Source organism: Brienomyrus brachyistius, chromosome 6, assembly GCF_023856365.1.
Source record: "Brienomyrus brachyistius isolate T26 chromosome 6, BBRACH_0.4, whole genome shotgun sequence".
NCBI lineage: Eukaryota > Metazoa > Chordata > Actinopteri > Osteoglossiformes > Mormyridae > Brienomyrus > Brienomyrus brachyistius.
In genome coordinates this window covers 6,023,971-6,044,087 of record NC_064538.1, presented here as the reverse complement: position 1 = coordinate 6,044,087, position 20,117 = coordinate 6,023,971, and the positions used below count along the sequence as shown (strand labels likewise).

At 53.4% G+C, this 20,117-nt stretch overlaps 1 protein-coding gene across 1 annotated transcript in view; it reads right to left on the bottom strand.

Moving 5' to 3' along the window:
- LOC125744847 (plexin-A2-like) overlaps nucleotides 1-20,117 on the bottom strand; it is a 96,620-nt gene that overhangs the window by 20,717 nt on the left and 55,786 nt on the right. Inside the window, exons 12-21 of the mRNA XM_049017125.1 lie at nucleotides 19,746-19,897; nucleotides 17,160-17,277; nucleotides 16,319-16,455; nucleotides 14,430-14,597; nucleotides 12,288-12,381; nucleotides 8,524-8,763; nucleotides 8,164-8,307; nucleotides 7,848-8,082; nucleotides 5,050-5,192; nucleotides 3,870-4,138 (exon numbers count right to left, since the gene is read on the bottom strand). Of these exons, the coding sequence (XP_048873082.1) occupies nucleotides 3,870-4,138; nucleotides 5,050-5,192; nucleotides 7,848-8,082; nucleotides 8,164-8,307; nucleotides 8,524-8,763; nucleotides 12,288-12,381; nucleotides 14,430-14,597; nucleotides 16,319-16,455; nucleotides 17,160-17,277; nucleotides 19,746-19,897 (1,700 nt within the window). The remainder of the gene's footprint in view (nucleotides 1-3,869; nucleotides 4,139-5,049; nucleotides 5,193-7,847; nucleotides 8,083-8,163; nucleotides 8,308-8,523; nucleotides 8,764-12,287; nucleotides 12,382-14,429; nucleotides 14,598-16,318; nucleotides 16,456-17,159; nucleotides 17,278-19,745; nucleotides 19,898-20,117) is intronic.

Sequence of the window (20,117 nt, the reverse complement as noted above, 5' to 3'; positions counted from 1 at the left end):
AACGACTTATTCGTCATCTGTGACGAGTAAGAGACCCAAAGCAATTGAGACGCCATTTATTTTCCGGGCAGATACCATAACTTTGTTGCTACAGCAGTTCCTTGCGAATAAATCCAGCCACGAAAATGGGTCCGATACAGGGAGGGGGGGGGGGGGGGGCTGACGTACAGAAAATTATCACTCCATTGTTTTGTTCTGGAAGGGGCAAGTGTAGCTGGTGGTGGGGTAAATGTCGATAAAAAACACCCGGAATTCCGAATGCTGCTGGTACGACATTCCTAGAGCCTCTCCCCCTCCTCTTCAGGACCCTTCACCCCCCAAGCTGTCCAGATGCTCTCCTAGATGCTCCCTGACCTTGGTTTTTCAAATTACACTTTAAAATGTGTCTTAAATGCTCCAATCCGCCCTGGCCTCCCTCTCTCCATTCTGAGGTGTTGCCCATTGTTACATATTTTTGGCTGACAGCAGTTAATGGAGACTATTAAACAGCTTAATGAGCTCAGCCGCTTCCAAAATCGGATGTCCAATAAAAACCTTTTGTACAGGCCCGGGCTCAGGCTCGCTAATTTCCCATGTTTTCCTGCCTCCAAAAGTCTCCTCACCCCCCCATGCTTTTAATACAGTTTTATTAACGAACATCAGCGTTTCATTACCCGGTTGCGCATTAGCAGTGCGTTTTTCCTAATGCCGGCAAACAGGCAGGAACGTCGTGATGGGAAAGCGGCGGAATGCGGCGCGGAGGAGCAACGGGCACACAGCGACACTCTCCTAATAGCCTCACTCCCCGCCGCTCTGGATGGATGGAAATCTCATTACGAAACGCGGAAGGTAAAAAAAAAAAAACGCAAATAAGAGTGAAAAGCCGGAGGCAGTGGAAGGGGCTCTGCTGTCTGCTGCCAGTCTGCCGTCTTAGACTGGAGAAGGGAAGAGCGAGGGAAGGGGAAAAAGAGGCGGGGGGGTGGAGACAGAGACAAAGGAGGAGAGGGAGACTGAATGATCAGGAAAATGGACAGAGAGCAGGAAGAGGGAAAAGGGGAGAGAGAGGGAGGGGAGAGGAGAAGAGAGAGGGACAACCAGAGACAAAGAGACGGAAAGGGAGATGAGCAGAGACAGAGGGAGAAAGAGACACTAAGGCTAGAAGAGAAAGAAAGGGAAGACAAAAGGAGAGGAGCAGAGAGTGGGGAGAGAAAGGGAGAGAAGGACAGATAGAGAGGTAGAAAAGCAGAGGGACGGATAGAGAATGAGAGAGAGAAAGCAGGACCTGGATCGATTTAACACATCGCATAAGCTGCTCTCATCTCCGGCGGGGCGACGGCCGGCCCACAATGCACCCAGCTTCTGTCTCCGGAGCATGCTCAGATCTCATTATGAAAAGGTAGACGGGGCTGCCTGTTTGCATGGCACTCGAAGGCGCCGTCATATCTCAGCGCGGGCTTGGCTCTGACAGAGCAGAGAGGGGTGCGGCCCTCGCCAGTGCCGTGGGATGAAGCGAAGCCATTGATGGGAAGGGGGAGGTTCAGCGGCGCTGCGGGAGAAAGGACCAGCAGAGCCGGGTGGTGTCCCACTCGCAGGGCCAATTAAAGGCAGGACAGGCGATCACAGAGGACCGAGCCTTTGCGTCCACAAAAGGCCACCCAGGGAAGAGCACTTTCATTCTCACGGAGCTGAGCTAAGCTGTGGCTTCCCGTCATCCCTTTAAGGGGCCTTGGATAAAGCAGCACATCCAGAAGCAGGTCTGCGCTGGATTTTCAGGCTATTAAGCTGAAGAAGACACAGGCCACTGATCCTGAGATGCGTTCCCTAGATCCTGGTGAAGGAAGCCTTCGGTAAACAGCCTTTGGTCAGAACTTCTCTATTTGGGCATGGCTACCCGGTACAGCTTTACATTCCATCCCCCGTAATAAGGCCAGCTCTGCCCTTTTTGTGGATAATGATGATGGAGGGAGGAAGAGGATCGGGAGGCAGGGACTGAAAGCGAACGGCCTCCCGAAATGGGCAGAGACGCATGGCTACAATGTTAATTATCGGATCGCCCACCGCATAGCTAATTAATGGACGCCAGGGAGACGGCTCTCAGCGTGATTGGCCCCCATCTTCAGCATCCCACTTCCTCAATTGTCTAGCTTCTGAGCCGGGACTGGACGAGGGACGGCACCAGCCTCGATTCCGCGGTGACCCCCCCCCTCCCCCCCACAGGGCAATTGTCAGTATGTCCTCTGGTATCTCACTCTCACCACTGTCAGGCTGAACAGACATGCCCCTCAAGGATCATGAGCACAGCTGACCAAATATTGGCAAGAGGAAAAAGTCAAACCAACATTGACTGGCCAAGGGTCTGAACATATACAGTATGCCCCCCCCCCCACAAACCCACGCACACACACACAAAGATTGCTGCCTCAGTGGTGACTAAGACAAACGGTGTTCCTGAATAATAATTCTTCCAGCTATAACCCTAACCCCTTAATTCCTGCTCCAACTACGTCTATTGCTGCAGTCATCCTCCTGCATATCTAGGACATTTACCTTTATTTAGCAGATACTTTCTTCAAGAGGGTTTGCTCAGGAAGCCAATGATGAAATCAGTCTGCCAACCCTGGGATTGGAACTGGTGACCTTCCGATTACAGACACAGCATCCCAACCTGCTGAACCAGACACCGCCCCCACCGTTTGTGTTTACATCTTCTGCGATGTTGAGGACCGATGGGAGAGCTTTTCCTTTGGGCCATGCAGGGGCAGTTCCACAGAACTCTTATGGACCGTCATGAAAACGATTCTCGCATGCATGGCATAAGGGTTTTGGATCTTCGGCTCCCCATCAAAAAGGTGGAGAGATTCCAGAAAGCGAGGGGAGACCTGGCCATCGTTACGCCCCCTGAAGTGGAGAGTTGCCATTGTGATGGGCTGCATCAGTCACTCCGATGGTAGGTCTCACTTCGGGGGTTACGCTCTTTTGAACAGCAGGAAGTGAAATAGAGGAAAATTAAGCAAACTGTACTCTCAGGGGGTCACAGTGAAAAAATGCCTCCACCTGCATCTCACAGGAGAAAAGAGACTGCCCCCCACCCGGGTCACAGGCCGAGTCAGAAAGCCGGAGCCGTTAAGTGATCCCTCACCCTCTCCCACCGGTACCCAGCCCTCCTCGGCTCCCTTCACCTCGGAACTTTCTCTCCAGTGGAAATATATCACCATCTCCAGTTGGGGCCGCCAGGGCACCGGTAACTGGCCGGTAATTGGGCTGCACAGCAGAGGCAGAAAGGCCCACCCGTGCCTTATGAATCGAATGGTTCTGACCCACAGACCGTCGTGTCATTTGTATGGCCGTGAACTGCGGTGTCATCCAGTGATTCACCAACTGAGGCCAAAAATCCCCCCCCACCGGGCGCCAGCCCACTGCACTGTAACCTCATCGAGCTGGCAATGGCATCTCAGTCCGAAAGCTCCTTGCCCAATATAGCTCATGGGTTCTTCCTAATAACTATCTTCCTATCTGTCATGCTGTGAATCTCCAGAGGAACCCGGACACCTGCAATCAAGCTTCCACAGAAAAAGAGCCCGTGAGACGCAGTAGAAAATGTACTTGGTGATCCGGGGTTTTTGCGAACACTTAGTGAGCCAGTGTTTCGCAACTGGTGGGTCTCGGACCCAAAAGTAGGTCAAGAGACTAGAGTTGGCTTCTTTTACCATCACCACCCCTCCAATCACAGGCAATAACTTTTACCATGAATTTGGGTCATGATTTATTGACTAAGTGATAATGTGGGATCTAAGGTTAAACCAGTTGATAACCACCAGATTAGGCTCCTCCCCCATCTGGATTAGGCTCCTCCCCTTTCAGATCAGCCTTTACCCCCCCAGGGCGCAGACCTTCGTAGCAGCAGCTTGGGATGGTTCTTGCTCTCCAAGTTCTTCTCGATGAGATCGGAGAGCAGCTGCTTGAGCACGTCGGTGGCGTATTCCAGCCGGCCCTGCAGGGCGGTCATGATCAGCGAGGCCACGTTGCCGCGGTCGCGCATGGAGAAGGAGCGCTGCAACTCCAGCGTGCGGATGAACGTCAGCAGGAACACCTTGTTATTGATGAGCTGGGCAAACAGCTTGAGGGCCTTCTCCACACTCTGCTGCCCGTTCCCGGACACCTGCGGGGGCATCGGACATGGGGGGGTGAGACACGTGATGCACACCGTCTGGGATTCTCGTCAGCTGAGCTCTCCTGTTCCCCAAAGTCGAAAAAAAGAATCAAAGGCTTTGGAAAGAACATCAAAGACAGACTGCATTGACGCAGAGGGACAGGTGCGGTTCTCCGTACGGAACAGGCACAGTGGCCTCCATGCCCATGCTGTCGGGCTGCTGATGATGAGATTTCCTCTCCTCTGTCTTCTGCATCCTGACTCGATACCTGTGCCTACTACTGCCACCCTGATCTGTGAGTCAGCAACTGCTACTCCCGTTTGATTCGGCATTAATACAATTTTATTATATTTAATTTATTTAGTAGAAACTCTTATCTCAGGTGATGTACAACTGAAAAGCGGGGTCTGCAACTAGGGGTCAAGTAGGCTGATCATGATAACTACTACCCTAGATATATTACCCCAGAAATTGTTACGATAAACAATATTATTGTCATTTAAAGATCATGCCGCTGATTTAATGATAACATAATAGCAGAACAATCCAAGTACACTATTTTAAAGTACAATGAACTTTTAGAATATTGAGGCACTGGTATTGGAATGTCAAAAAAAGTAAATATCCTAAATTAATAAACAAAGCAAAATAAACAAAGAAATTAAATGGACGATCAGGTGCTGGGAGTATGAACATGGAGGACCGCGGACGGTGCAGCATTGCGTATTGCTCACTCTTACACGTGAAGATTCCATCCCCTGTAGCCACAGGGCACCGCCGTCGCACGGCCACCTGATTCCTGTTTGCCTTAAGGCATCGTGCCGGTTTTAGCAGGCCAGCTGCAGACAGGTGACGCAAACACAGCCCTGCCGGCGGCATGGCCCCCGGTGTCCCCTCCCCCGGTACAAGCACACCCTACCTCCAGCTCACGCAGGACCGGGTGGTCCTCGATCCCGGGGAACAGCACTCGCATGGCGTAGGTGCGGTAGTCGAGGTAGGGGATGCCGGCGCGGTCCAGGTCGCTGGTCAGCTCGTTGATGTCCGTCTGCAGCTCGGCGAATGCTGGGCGTGGCGGGGATGTACGAGATGGTAAGTGGAGGGGGAAGCACAGCGGACGTCCACTACAGGCACCCGAACGAAGGCGTGGCAGTCGGGCTCTTTGAGTCTGATCCAGACCCCAGTGACACCTCAGCTGAATTGACTTCTTGGGTCTTTATGACTGCATGATTCTCCAGACTGAGCAGACTCAGCCTCTCATGATCAAGCCTCACGCCTCGCAACATGTGTTTGTGTTCAGTTTAATCTGAATGTCATTTTAAAATCTTTTTTGTTTGTAGCCTTAGTTTTTTATGTTTGACAGCTGCACAAATAAATTCCTCAATAAGTCCCATAAGTACCCATGGAACGTTTCCTCTTTAAACTCCTGGAATTTTCATCCCTAACTATGAGAGTATGGGTAGGGAGCACGGGGAGGAGTTGTGATGTCACGAGCCAGGAGCACGGGGAAGAGTCGTGATGTCACGAGCTGGGAGCACGGGGAGGAGTCGTGATGTCACGAGCTGGGAGCACGGGGAGGAGTCGTGATGTCACGAGCCAGGAGCACGGGGAAGAGTCGTGATGTCACGAGCCGGGAGCACGGGGAGGAGTCGTGATGTCACGAGCCGGGAGTACGGGGAGGAGTTGTGATGTCACGAGCCGGGAGCACGGGGAGGAGTCGTGATATCACGAGCCAAGAGCACGGGGAAGAGTCGTGATGTCACGAGCCGGGAGCACGGGGAGGAGTCGTGATGTCACGAGCCGGGAGCACGGGGAGGAGTCGTGATGTCACGAGCCGGGAGCACGGGGAGGAGTCGTGATATCACGGGCAGAGAGCACAGGGAGGAGTCATAATGCCATGGGCAGGGAGCACGGGTAGCTGCCAGCTGCTCCTCTGACCGCCGTGGGAACCTGCCAGCCATCTCTGAGTGCAGAATAACCACGCAGAGAGCTAATTCTGAGTTTGGAAAGAGCACAGAGCACCATAGCAGAACAGACTGACTTTACTGTGCACAGTGAAGCCATCCTCGCATGCGTTTGCCGTCCTCTCTCTTCACACTCACTGTCAGAACTGTAATCCATCACCAGTGGTGTTGGAGGTGCATGGTTACCCTGGCAGACTCAGGGGGGGGTAACCCTTTAGAAGGGCACTAACAGTATACGCTCCCCCACCCCTCACGCCGAGATTAAACCTAGCCTGGGAGCGCTTGTGGAAGACGCCACAGATCCTTGAATCTGGCTCTCCTGCACCGCATTTTAAACACCGCCTGCTTGGACTGCTCCCTGCCCACCCCCCTCAGCCATCCCGGTGCCCGACCGGGGTCCGGCCGCTGTTTATTCCCGCACGATGAGCTCCGGCTGTATTCCGAAGGAGTCAGATGGAATTACTGCCAGCTGAGCCGATGCTTGTCCGTTGTCAGGGCAACCCCACGCTCCAGCCCAGATCCGCTCGGACGGAGTCAGCTACCGTGTGAGGAATCGGGGGGGGGGACAAAAAGCCCTCATGGCTGCTCTAAACAGTCTGCCCCCCCCTTCTCTTTTTAATCTCCGTGACGACGCCAGACTGCCTCTCTTGGCTCTATTTCCTTTCTCCCGCTGCTCATGCCGCCCCCCCCCCCCGCTGGCGTGGGGCTGCGTGGCTCACGCCTGCCGCTGTGCCTGCTCCACGCTGCGATCCGCCGCACCTGGGAGCTGCAAAGATGCCGCACGCTGCCATTACCCACGCCAGCGATGTCACATTAGCTGGGTCATCGCGGACGGCCCGTAATGAGACTGCAGACGTTTATCCGGATGTAAAAAAGGCACAATTTGCATTCAGGATGGAGAAGCACAATAAATGCAGGCCTTTAGATCGGTGTTGGCTCGATGGAGCTGGGGGAACTGGGCCAAGCCAGAGGTCCGTACGGTGAAGGCACGGCAGAATAGCGCCGCATGAGCCGGTGTTTGCCGTCGCACCCCATGGGGGCTGCGCACTTTCCCCGCAGACGTCATCGGCGTACGCGTCACGGGGCTGTTCAGCAGACCGTAAGAGCGCTCGCACTTTCTGTTCATGCTGCGCTTTCAAACAGCTCCACGAGGAGCAAATGCCACACTCCCGCCTGGACATTTATTCATTATCCTACGGCTGCCTCCTTGGGGCAATGCCAAGGGCAACTGTAAGATTTTTTAAGGTGGAGGACATAAGAGGGGCCACAATTCATATTTTATCATTAGCTAATGATATGTTTAGAATCAGTGAGGGAAAGAGGAGGGGGCACGCTGGGGGTCAGTCAGCTTTCGGCTGGGGACAGTGTCCCTGGGGCTCCGCCCCTCTATACACGCCTGCGCTGTGCACAAGTTTAATCAAATGTTTTTTGGATTGCAGGTGGAAACTGGAGTTGCTGGATGAAATCCATGCAAACACTGTGAGAACATGCAAACTCTGCATGCAGAGTTGGAGTCAGGAGCCGGATCCACAATCGTGGGGGTGTGAGGCCGTGCTGCTGCCCGCTGAGCCGCCATACTGTCCCCAGCTCTTTGTGCTAAATATGAGTGATGCGTACAACATTTATCATGTTGTTTCTTCGCAAAACTGTCGACTGAAGGTGCTGTTAAAGGCCCAGAAGTGTGAGGATGCACTAAACAAAAAAGCTTGAAATGAAGGCTTCATGTTACCCACAATTCTCCAGCAAGAGAACTGACCTTCCTTGCATTCGAGGGCCACGCGGGACTCCAGGTTGTCCATCTGCATCTGCAGTCGCTTGAGGGTGAGGTCATTCTCACGAGACTTGCGCTTGTAGGCGATGAGGACGAGGATGACGATGACCAGCAGGAGGCCTCCGCCAGCCGCGATGCTGACTATGGCTGGCAGGGTGAGCAGGCTGTCCGACAGGATGTTCACAGAGCCGGGGGAGACGTGCAGGCCGCCCACCTGGACCTGGGTACCGCACATGTACACGCACGTCTTGCTGGGTCACACGCGCGCGCATGCATGCCTTTGTGGGGGCAGCTCACTTACCAGGACCTTGTACTGCCCGGTGAGGTTTGGCAGCTCACAGAGCAGCTGCGTCTCGGACACAGTGACGGAACAGGGCGTCTCGCCGATCAGCACCGTGTAGTTCAGCTTGACCCCACCTGAGGCTGGGGGCACCAGGTTTTTTCCCTGTGCAGTAGGAGACAAAATTCCTGAAATGAGTGTGGGGGGGGAGATGTCTTTGTCGCACATTTCTTGTCACTTCCTGTAAACCTACCGCTGGACACTGTCCTATTGACACAGTAGATCATTATTCTAATGACCTATTGTAACCCCTGGCATCAACCTGATAAGCTGAGCCGTCTGCATTGATGCTCTGCATCAAGGTGGAGGGGGGGGGCATACCTTGAGGATGATGGGGGAGCCGGGCTTCTGCTCCAGCACGCCGGACGCGCTGAGCGGTTCAAAGTAGGGGTTGGAGTAGTACAGGAAGTTGGTGTTATTGTAGACGAGCAGCGCCTGCACGTTGTTGAAGATGAAGCCGAACTCATCGGCATGCCGCGCGGTGTCCTGTCCGGATGGGGACTCAGACGCTAGCGAAGGTGCCCAACAACTCATGGTGGTGCCGTTCAGTACCTTGCACACCTGTCCAGAGGGGGGCGACGTTGGAGGATGGAGCAAAGAGGAAGAGATCATGCGGGACATAAGTGACACGTGACAAACACTGACTGTTACCCAGCAGAGATCAAAACACCTTAAGCACCCCTCCCCTCAGAACAACCAGGGGAGATGGGGATCTCTGCTGATTGGCTGAAGTCGCCATCCCATAGCATTCACCCTGACAACCTGCTCAGCCCTGTCCTGGTTTTCAGAATAGAAAAATTTTTAGATAGTCCCTAAATCCTGGGTGGGGTAAGGTGGCGGTGGCAATAAAAAGATGAGATCCGTTGCTGGTTGGTTCCAGGACTTTTTATGTATTTTTCTCCCCCCTGTCCACTCCATCGGGGGGTGCCATGATTAAGTATTCTCATAGACACCACCCCCCCAAAGCCCAATTCATAGCCCTCTGGTAAAGCGTCAAGGTCCCAGACGCGGGAGACGCCGGTCGCGGCGTTATCATGGCAGGGCCCGCGGGCCCCAGTTTTTGTTTCGCTTTTCCCTGAGGCGTGCTGGGTCTGAGCCGGATAAAAAATGGCCGAATCCTTCAGAGGCTTGATAGAGACATGCGAGTTCCTCGGGCTAGCAGCCCCACGGCACTCCGAGAACGATTCCAGGAGGGTGCCGGAGACGATCCTGATATTCCCGTTGTCAGTGTGGGGAACCTCATGTTTCCAGTATAGCGTGGGGGGGATCGATATTAAAACAACAGGCGAAAGTTGTGAGGAAAGAAAGAGAGTTTAAAATGATAATAAGATCTATATGGATGTGAAGGCACCTCTTCTCAGGATGTATCCCATAATTCCACAGCTCGTATGTGTGGCTCAGCAAATGCCGCACTGACAGATGGATTACAGCCTTCGCAATAGTTTTGCTTTCGTTCTTCTTCCGGCTTCCTTATGCGCTGCGCACTCCTGAACTGCGTCACTCCAACTAGCCCCTCCTTCCTTCCTGGATGCGCCGTGACGATCGAAGGCGGAGGGGCCGGCTGCCAGAGCCCAGTGCTCTACCTGCTCCTCTTGCTGGTGCCACCCGGAACTCGCCCGCAACCCGACTCGCCATCTGTTCCTTCCCGGTGCCGTTCTTTCCGTTTTCCGGCCTGACGTCAGAGGACACGACGCCCGCTTGCTCCCAGCCGGGAGAGAAAAGGCGGGACAGCGGGAGAAGGGAATGCTGGGTAAAAATGCAGACACGTGGACAGCGCAGGCCAAAGCAATCAAACCCGGCTTCCCTTAACAGGCCAGAGAAGTAGCCTAGCCCAGCTCAGGTGGGAAAAGGAGGGGGCCAAGAAAAGACTAAATATTATTAAAAATTAACCCCCCCCTCACACAGTTTAGTGGGTTTGAAGGCCAGCAAGACTGCTAGGAACTCTGCCCCCACCCTCAGCTCAGGTTTCAGGTGAAGTGCCCCATCTCTTAGCAGGACAAATTGGGGCGGGGGGCTTATTAAACTTTCAAACCACGTTAATCTTTAATGTAATGCTATGGAGTAGTAGCCCCCCATGCTCTGTTCCAAGCGCCCAAGAGGTGGAGGCTGTAAATAAACCATGACCACCATATATACCATATATATATATATATAGATTGCATTGAACCCGTGTGCTGGGGGGGGATGCATCTCCCTGAGTCACATCTGATGGATTACAAACAACAGACCGTCTCTCAACACTGCTGTGCCGGGGCTTCGGAAAATGCGGCAGGATTTGCCCCCCCCCACGCCACCCCCCCAGTCTCGAGCGTGGGGGTAGAAGGTAAGAGAAAGAAAAGTCTTCTTTTCAAATGGCGGATTCGGTAATGGGGATTGCGATTAAGGCCTCATTGTGAGCCGTGACAGTGTGGAAAGGGCTCGTGTGAGGGAGGGGGACCATTGTGAATCAGGGCAGGTGGGGGTTGGGGGGGGGCAATTTCGGGAGAGTCAAGTGACAGTTCAGAGGCCGCCTTGACAGCGCCCCCCTCCCGCCCCGCTATTGCCGCTTCGTACCACCACTCGTCATTCCCCGCTGACAAAGGGAGCGGGAATGAAGAGATCCGTACCTGCCCGCTCGCCCCCCCGGATAATAAGGGTTCACACAGAGCCATCTGGGGGAACGGCAGCCATCTTTAACGGGGGGGGGCCCTGTGCTCCATTATGATGTCATAAAGCCACCCCACGCCTCCACAATCGCTCTGGCCCACTGTGGAGCGCAATAAATGCACAAGATGAAAGTCGGAACAAATGCGTTTTAAAAGCGCCGTCCTGTTCGACGAGAATAAACGGCATAAACTGGTCCGTAGCGACCGGAGCCAGGTGGGGCCCTGGGAAGGCTATCCATTTAAAATGGGGAGCAGCAGGAGGTGTGCGTGTGTGTGTGTGTGCGTGTGTGTGATACCCTGCGCCTCTCAGCATGCGTTGCTTACGCAGCACTGTTACCCTCAGCCGCCAGATCCTCAGGGACCCCCCATTTGCCTACCCCCCTCCCCCCAGTCTGCCCTGTGCCCAGACCAGGAAGGAAAAAATTACATTCCCTTAATTAAACGGAGACCCACCTCCCCTAGAACTGGGGAGAAAATCCAATCTGTAACGATTTCCTGGTGCCCCGCGTCCCGATAAGGCCGTGCTGCTTTATGCTGACTCCGGCTCCTGACAAAAGTTAATCTTCCATTAAAACCCATTAAGGATCCGGCCCGCTGTCCCCACCCAGAATTCCATTAGAGGTCCAATATGGCGGCTTCTAATCTGGAATGAGAGCAATAATAATAACAAGATGCCCTGGGGGGGGGACTGCAGTGACCGTGACTTGCTCACAGTAAGCGATTTCGATAAAGCTTCACAAGCTCAGGTGTTTGGCTTTAAAGGAAATGGCATCAGGTCTCCTGTGGGGAGAGAATGGGGGGGGAGGGGTGCCATTCAGCATGCAGGTGTGGGGCCTCAACCCAACACACTGCTGTCATCATATCTTTGCTCTAGCATGACCTGACATTTATTTCCCATCTTCATCCCCAGTCCAAGCACTCGGGATCTCCTGAAGCCTTCCCTGATGGACGCGCGATCGATCCAGCGGGTCCCTCCGCTGTTACTGCTAAAAAACCCAAAGACATCATAATCCTGCAGAACGGATGTCTCTGCTTCAAGCTGATCTCCTTGGAGGGAACAGTCCTTAACCAGCTTGGGGGGCGGGGGGGGCTCAAAAAGCTGAAGCCAGCTGGAGGCCACCATCCAGTGCATCTGTGATGAGAGACTTACACGACTCTCATGTCTGGTCTTCGATGAAGCGATGCTTCATTTCACATTTGTAGAAGCACAGATACATTTCAAAAGCTTTTTGGTTCATCCCATTGTATGCAGTAGACAGCGAGCTTGGGGTCCGAGCACAGGGTCTGGTCATTTATCTGGATGGGATTCGAACTGGTGACCTTCTGGTGACAGGCAAAGGGGTCTAACTTGCTGGGCCACACACTGCCCCCATGTTAGACCGTCCACACGCATTAGATCCTGATTGTGTTAGATCCACCCCGTCTAAACCCCGTACTCACGTTGACGGACTCGCGGCCGCCGTACTTGACCCTGATCCGCGGCTCCTGCACCACGTCCAGGTTGGTTCCCGTCACAGTCAGGGGAGTGTGTCCACTGTGGGAGAGACACGAGGCGGGTGGAGGAGGGGTTAATAACAACGCTGGGAGGGGGGAGGAACAGAGGAAAACGCAGCGTATGAAAAAGCGTGTGAAGCGTGGGTGGGGGCGACCTTGAGGGAGGCGCGGTAAAGGGCTTTAGAGAAGGTAATGATTAAAGGCGCTTTTAAGCGGCTCGGCCGGCCGCCACTCAGAGAGCCGTGGCTGCTTTGAAATGCTCCCTCGCTCGCACGATCCCGCATGCGCTCCCTCGCATACTCCGCATGGCGGCCCATCAGCATTCAGAGCGAGTCTCTAGCTCGATAACATCTGCCGCAAACAAGTCGACAGAGAGCACCGCGAAGGACTCGGGCTTTTATAAGCTGCTGTTTTCCAGGGGCGGGGCCACGGGGGCAGAACTGAAAGCTGATTGGCCCACTCCGCTATCAAATTCGAATTCAAAGGACATCATTGGCTAATGATAAGGTTGACCCTTTTATATGAATTACATCTCCTCTTATGCTCCCCACCATTAAAAAAATCCTAGAATTGCCCCTGTCATTGCCAGGGACTGGTTGCCATGGAGGATCAACGAGCGCAGCCAGAAATATGGACACTGGAGCGCGTGGTGCAGTGGGGCCCGGATGTCGGCCAGGCTGAATCTTCTCTGCAGAGGCACTGATTTGAACAGGAGTGGAGGGTGGGGCTGCTCCATCTTGGTACTTCAACCGAGATCCATGTGTCACTAGTCTGCAGTGGCAGTTCTAGGATTTATAATTCAAACAAACCGGCCAACCGTATCATTAGCCAATGACGTGCTTCAAATTAGTGAGTGACAGGGGAAGGTGCACTCCGGGGACCAATCAGCTTTACAGACTGAGCTAGTGGTCCTGTATATGCCCCCTGGTAGTCTGAGATGGAACGTGCTCATGAGGCTGCAGACAAAGGGGAAGGCTGGCAGGGGGGGCGATGGAGCCTGGGGGAGTGGGGGGAGCTGGAAGAGCCTGGCAGAGGTTGCTGGGAGTTGTGGGAACATCGTGCTCCTCGCCCTCGGCTGGGGAGCGTGTGGGTGATGCACCAGGAGAGAGGAAGTTATGGGAACAGTGTGCCCCCCCCAAACACTTCCACCATCACCACCATCAGGTCCCGCCTACACCACATGTTCAGAGGAGTGTGGCTTGCTTCTCCACCAATCAAACGCAGGATAGAAAAGACAGGCAGTTCCTCCAGCCAATCATAACCAGCCAGAGCCTTTGAGCTATCGGGGGGTATGATGCTCTGCCTAGCAAAGAATGCTGAAAACTTCAGTGAATGAAAGTTGTCATATTTAATTCCCCGGGCTGTACGGAGGCTCAGCGCACACGCTCAGATCGTGACACTCTGAGGTGTCTTGTTGGGAACAGGTGCTGACGAGCTTACAGTGCAGAGCTTCTATAGACAGCACAGGGTGTCCACGAATCATGCCAGTTTAAAATGGGTAATTCTAAAATAATGCTTATGTATTTTTTTTCTTTAAACTACACAGCACACTTAGGCCATTTTTATTTTTAAGTGAGAAGTTAAAATGAAAATTTTTAAGCAAAAGCAGCTGTTGGGAACTTCCTATATTCAGGAATTCTGGCTCTTTATTCCGGTTTTTGTGCCTTTTCTGAGTAGAGTGTCCCTCACGTCGTGTCACAGTTAGTGACGGCTTCCGGTGGTGCACCCGCCTGACAGCATGGGGGCTCTCAGCCGGGTGGGGGGCCTCGGGGGTGAGGAGGAAACACAGGTAAACATGTGGGAACGGCGTGGAGATGCTGAGTCGGCATGGAGCGAAATCCAGCAATGTTTCTGGAAATCCTCTGGTGAATTCAGACCATCATGAGAGAGTCCTACCAACTGGGACACACCAAGACATGGCTGCCCCCCCCCCAACTCTAAACCAAAGCTACCATAAACCACGCTCACACATTCATGGGCTCCCCCTAGTGTCCGGGCCGCTGATTGTCTCCCCCTTAATGGGTGGCCCTGACTACCAGGGACTGGGACTGGGACTCTGATTAATGGTGTGCTGTTTGGGGGAGCTACCTGGCGATGCTCCACTCAGGCTCGACGCGCTGCACGGTGGGGTCCTCGATGTACTCAAACATCAGGCTCTCCCTGATGTGGGCGCGGTCCACGCTCACGCTGATCTGCACGGGGCCCACGCCTGTCAGCGAGGGGGCGGAGTAGCACACGATCTCCGTCATGGTGCGCCTGGGGGAGAGTGGGGTGGGAGGCAGGAGGATCATCAGACCCTGTTTTTCCGCCACCTCTGCTCCTGGCGTCACCTGGCTGTTACATTACCCCCCCCGAAGGCCCCATTACCCCCCACCCCCATAGTAAGTGGACCTGCCCTCCTCACCCCCACTCTTCAGAAACCCATTGGAAATAGAAGGCAGTAATTAGCCAATATCTCATTAAAACTGCCTCGACTCATCAACCTTACAGCATTACAATGAGAACTGCTGCCGCTCATCTTTAAATAGATCTGAAGGAGGGGGTGGGGGGGGGGGGACAGGGAGAGATAGAGGTAAAATAAAAACGGGTGAAATTGGCTTTCTGGAGCACTGGCTATGCCCCGGACGGCAGCAAGGTCGTTGGGAGACTTTTATTAGAGCAGTGTGATGCGGCGGCTTGTCAAAACCCGATTAGGATTTACACACAACTTTCTGACAGGCGGGAATCATGGGTAAGAAGGGGTGGCAGAACGAGAATCCTCGGAGATAGGAGCAGGGCCGTCCCATGGCCTTCACCTTCAGCGGCCCTACGCTTCCCGCAGGGCTGCAGAGTGCAGTGACTGCCAAGGGGAGGCGACAGAGAGCCTTCATTCACATTCAAGGCCGTTACTGTGCCCGGGCCAGAATGAATTAAACCTTACCGTCCTCGCAGGGAATGTTTGTTTCACTTTTACGCAGGCCGTGCATGTTAACAACGTTACAAATCACCTCCCCATACCTGCTGCTCCGGCCCCCCACTGGCAGCTTTCCGCCACGGTAACAGCTAACCTCCAACTTCCCTTCCCAGTTTTAATATTGTTTTCTCCGTGCCCTATACAGTCGTCGCTCGCCACTTGGCACTTCGACTTATACACTCTATCGTGGTTTTTTGTATATTCATTAAAAAGCTGATCGAAACAGTGAAAATGATACATCACTACGCATCTGAAGCATCTTCGCTCTTCATAATTAAATGTACATCAATAATAATATGATATTTGTAACGTCTAATATGTCTTATTTTGTCTAATATATTGGGTAATAGGAGTGTAGTTGTCATGACCTGCCTGTATGATCCTCTTGTGAGCCACGCCCCCTTATTAACCACGCCCCCTTATTAACCACGCCCCCTTATTAACCATGTGTGCAATCCCGATTGTGATCAACTGTTTTCTGTCAGTCCGATTCGTCCGGTGTATTTAAGTCCACATCAGTGTCTGTAACCCCAGGTCTGTCAAAGACGTTTTGATGTTACATGGTCCTGTGTCCTGCATTTGGACTGATTCCAAATAAACCCTTCGATCCTGATTCCTCGTCTCCCCGTTCCTGCTTCCGTGTCCAGCAATCATAACAGTAATGGTGACTAAAGGGTGATATTTCATGTGTAATAATGTTAAAAACCGTATTTAGAAGGTCGTAAACAGGTTTTCTATGCTGTAACTGTGAAAATATTCAATTTATAAATAGAGAATCCTACTTCGCGGAAATTCACTTATCGCGGTAGAGTCTGGAACTGATTAACCGCGATAAACGAGGGCCAACTGTACCGGTCCTGCATGGTCTCCGTGGTTATGCCCTAACCTCACTACTGTTCTGGCCCAGGTTTAGAAATTGCAATTTTGACATTGATGTGTGGGGAGTTGTCGCAGGGACTGCACTGGTGCTTGCTGGTTGGGGGGGGGGGGGGTGTTGGCGGCAGAGAACAGGCCTCTCTCTCACCCGTAGAATTCACATGTCTGGTTTCCAAACAGCACAGACACGCTGCTCCCGGCTCCCAAGTTCTCCCCCAGGATGGTGACCTTAGTGCCACCCGACTCAGGGCCTCGGCTGGGGGACAGACCCACCACAGATGGCATCTGGGGGGGGCGGAGAAAAACAGCGTGAGTGTTCCAGCATGGTCACTTGCCTGGAGAACGTAATGATGCTTTCGGGTCTCATTGAAAGAAAACGGGTCAACATTCAGGTGTGAAACCACTGGCTGATTCACATGGGGGGGCACGCGACTCACTCCCATCTGGAGATCGCTGCACGGGATGGGGGGGGACAATCTCCACTATGCTATAAATAGCTCTATAAACTAGCGGTCCCTGGCGGATTGCCTTCCTGCGAGGGTCGTGCATTTCATGTGGAAACATCACATGAGCAAGTGTGTAAGTGCGAGCGAGGGGATGTCTAACAAGCCCCCGCACCCTGTTCGAGGAGGGGGTCCGCTCCCTTGGGAGGGAGGGGGGTGGGGGTAACTGTATGAGTCTTTTCATCCAGAAGCTCGTCGCGTACTGCGTACGTATCTTTTCATCTCAGCCAGCTTTTAACACATCGGCAGAAACAGAAAAAAAAAAACGCCTTTTATCTGCTGGGACGAATCACAAGAAACACAATAAAAAACGTATGTGTAAGAACCGAATATATTTAGGTATTCCCCGAACCGGATCGCGGCCCTGCAAGCCACCTGTAAACTCAAGAAGGTGACCTTGTCGCCTGGAGCTTAATAAAAGGGGATCCCTGTGTGGAAAGGCCAGCGGTCACCATGGGGATGAGCTGGACGGGGCGGAGGTCTTACCACAAAAGAGTATAACTGGGAGGAGCGGGTCCGCAGCTCCGGCTTACACTCCCCGACGCAGAGCTGCACGGGACCGGGCCTCATGTCGGAGGTGGCGGCATCCATCTCACACACGATCCTAACACACGGAAGGAGGATGGCGTGTTAACCGTGGGCATCGACCCAAATACCTCACTGTCACCTCCTATGGACCTCTGTGCCACGATTCCAGGTGGATGGATCAGGCGGCGTAATAAAATCAGCCGACTTCGATCGACTTGGAGAGAAACAAAGAGGAAGACCAACTGGTCGTGGGGGAGGGGGGGTGAGTTTCTTGAGGGCTAAGGCTTAGAATCGCCAATCTGCTGATCTCGTACCATCTCCGGTCATGGGGGGGTCCTCACTGGCATTGCTGCGCTGATACAGTGGGCTTTTCCTGATCTCATATCGGGGTACGTAAACCACATATCAAGTACCCTGGACTTTTGACCCAAACATAACAGATTTCTTTACCGATATTCTCTCCGATCCCCCACCCCTGCAAGTCTCCTGCAGGACATCCGCTGATGTCTCCAATACAGTAACCCAGCGTGGCTGCAGTCTGGAGGGTCTTCGGCTCTCTCTCTCCTCAGAGAGTCACAGCCGGACGCTGAGCTCAATGCTGAGCCGCTTACGGTGGGTCAGCCATATTACAATGGGGGTGACACCGAAAATCCACAAAGATCCTTCTCCTTAATTTTTTTTTTTTTGGGAGGGGGAGGCGCATTTGTGGGACCCTGGAGCCACTTTTGTAATTTCCCTCTGACACTTTCTACATCGCAGCGTAAATGAATTCAGTCCGTCGGCGTCCCAATCGGATTAAGCGGCTGTCAGAACGGCGCAGGGTTAACGGATCCTCCCTGTAGCCTCCAGCGCTTCGCATTTCAATTACGGCCTGCCTCACCTGGGCCAGATACACTGCCACACCACCCGTGACATGGGGGGGGGGGGGGGGGGCACAGGGCGGGACACCTTCACGCTTCCCCTGATGCGGCCCTCGTGACACCGCAGACATTAACCAGGGAGAATGACTGGCAGCCATTTAGAAGGATTCAGAACAAAAACTAAATCCATCAAGTCTTATTTTAGGTTTGCTCTTAAAAATGCACGTAGTTTTAAAAAAGGGTATATAATTAATACAGCTGCATGTTAATGTCAAAGGGTCAATCTGAATTTTTAAATTTGAGATTCAATATATATTTAAAATTTATATATACTATTTAAACATCAAATTGACTATTCTGGAAAGAGGCGATCGTGTTTAATGAATATGAAAGGCATGCATGTTAAGAAAGCTCTGCTTTCAATTACGGAAGCGAGGAAAGCGGTTTAGTGCAGTATCAGGGGGAGGGAGACCTCCGGACTGGGTCAGGGGTCTGTTTGAGCGGAACCAGGCCCGGAAGACGAATATATGGGACCCCGCAAGCACGCCGTCCCACATCAGAATACCGGCTCAGGAAAAGTCCGTGGCAGTTTATATATAAATAGATATTCATTAGATATTCATCTTTGGGGTTGACGGGGAGTGGCGAGTGGAGGCAGGGGCTCTGGAATAAGGGGGGGCTGAAATGCGGCCTCACACGCTCATACCTTGATGTCGGCTTGAAAATCACCGCAGTGCATCTGTCTGGGGCCAGACAGGTAACAAACAGCGGGGGTCACACAGCGACAGGAAGAATGTCTAAAGGGCCCCTCCCCCTTTCTGTCAAGGCGCACAGCGGGCAGACGGGTGCCACTGCAGCAACGACTGCGAGGGGCGACATGGGGGGAGGGGTGGCCGGCGTCTCCCCGTGCCGGATATTTCATCTCCTCATGAGGTCCGCAGGCCACAGGCCGCTCATTAAGGCAGTGCCACGGGGCAGCTGTCAACCCCCCTGCTGCCGTGCAGGGGATGCACATCTTAAACCCCACACCGCATTAAATGCGACGGAAGTGCTGGGGGAAGACAAAGGGGAGCGAATATGACAGCTGGAGGAGGGCTGGGAAAGCTGCATGCTCGCAGGAATGAAGTGTCCCTCAGTGCCATGCACCATGCCATGTGGGGGGGGGGGGGTGGCAGTGTGGCCCGCCTTGCACATCTGGCCTGGTTTCCAAAGGGGCCGAATGAGCAGATGGGATCTGGGAGGAGACTCTGCCGCCGCTCACAAGCGCATCTACGAAGACACATGCAGACCCACAGATGCACACAGAGGCACGCAGGCGCACATGCAACGTGTGTCATAAACGCCACCCAGCCCAGCGAAGAGAGAGCAACTGGATGTGGAGCCGGGTTTCTGCCTGGAAGCAGAAATGCCAGGCCGCCACGGGGCACACACTCATGCCAATTAAGCCTTTCTGATTGGTCTGCAGGACCAAACGCACACAACACGGGGAGACAGTGAGGAAGCACAGAGCGGAGGCAGGATTCGAACCCCCAGCCCTCAGGAACTGAGCTAAAATGTGACCTCTATGTCTCCCATATCTGTATATATTTTGCATTTAAATTTGACATTTTTGGGCCCCCCTGCCCCTAGGCGTCCGCATTATAAACAGGAACGCATGCATTTTCCCCCATCAAAAGGGACGTACTGCTCTGCGATGATGTAGCCTTCTTCCAGGGGGGTGCACTGGACCCCTGCCACCTCCACGTTCCCCAAAAGCTCAGGGAACGCCAGGCCCAGGTTGGTGCCATGGATGGTGACGCGTGTGCCCCCGGCGGGGGGTCCTGCGATTGGGGTTACCTGAAAAAAAAAATAAGGGTGGAGGGTGCATTACTCTGTGAGCTCACATTAACCGAAAACATGACCCAACTCCCACCTGCTACCCGGAGCAGAGAGGGACTGCAATGTGTGTGAAGTCAATAGGTCATAAATGCACATCTGTACAGCCCTGGGCGGAAAAATGTGTCCCTGTTATCTGGAGAGGAGCCTCCTTCAAATCTGCTTGCAGTTGCCATCGATG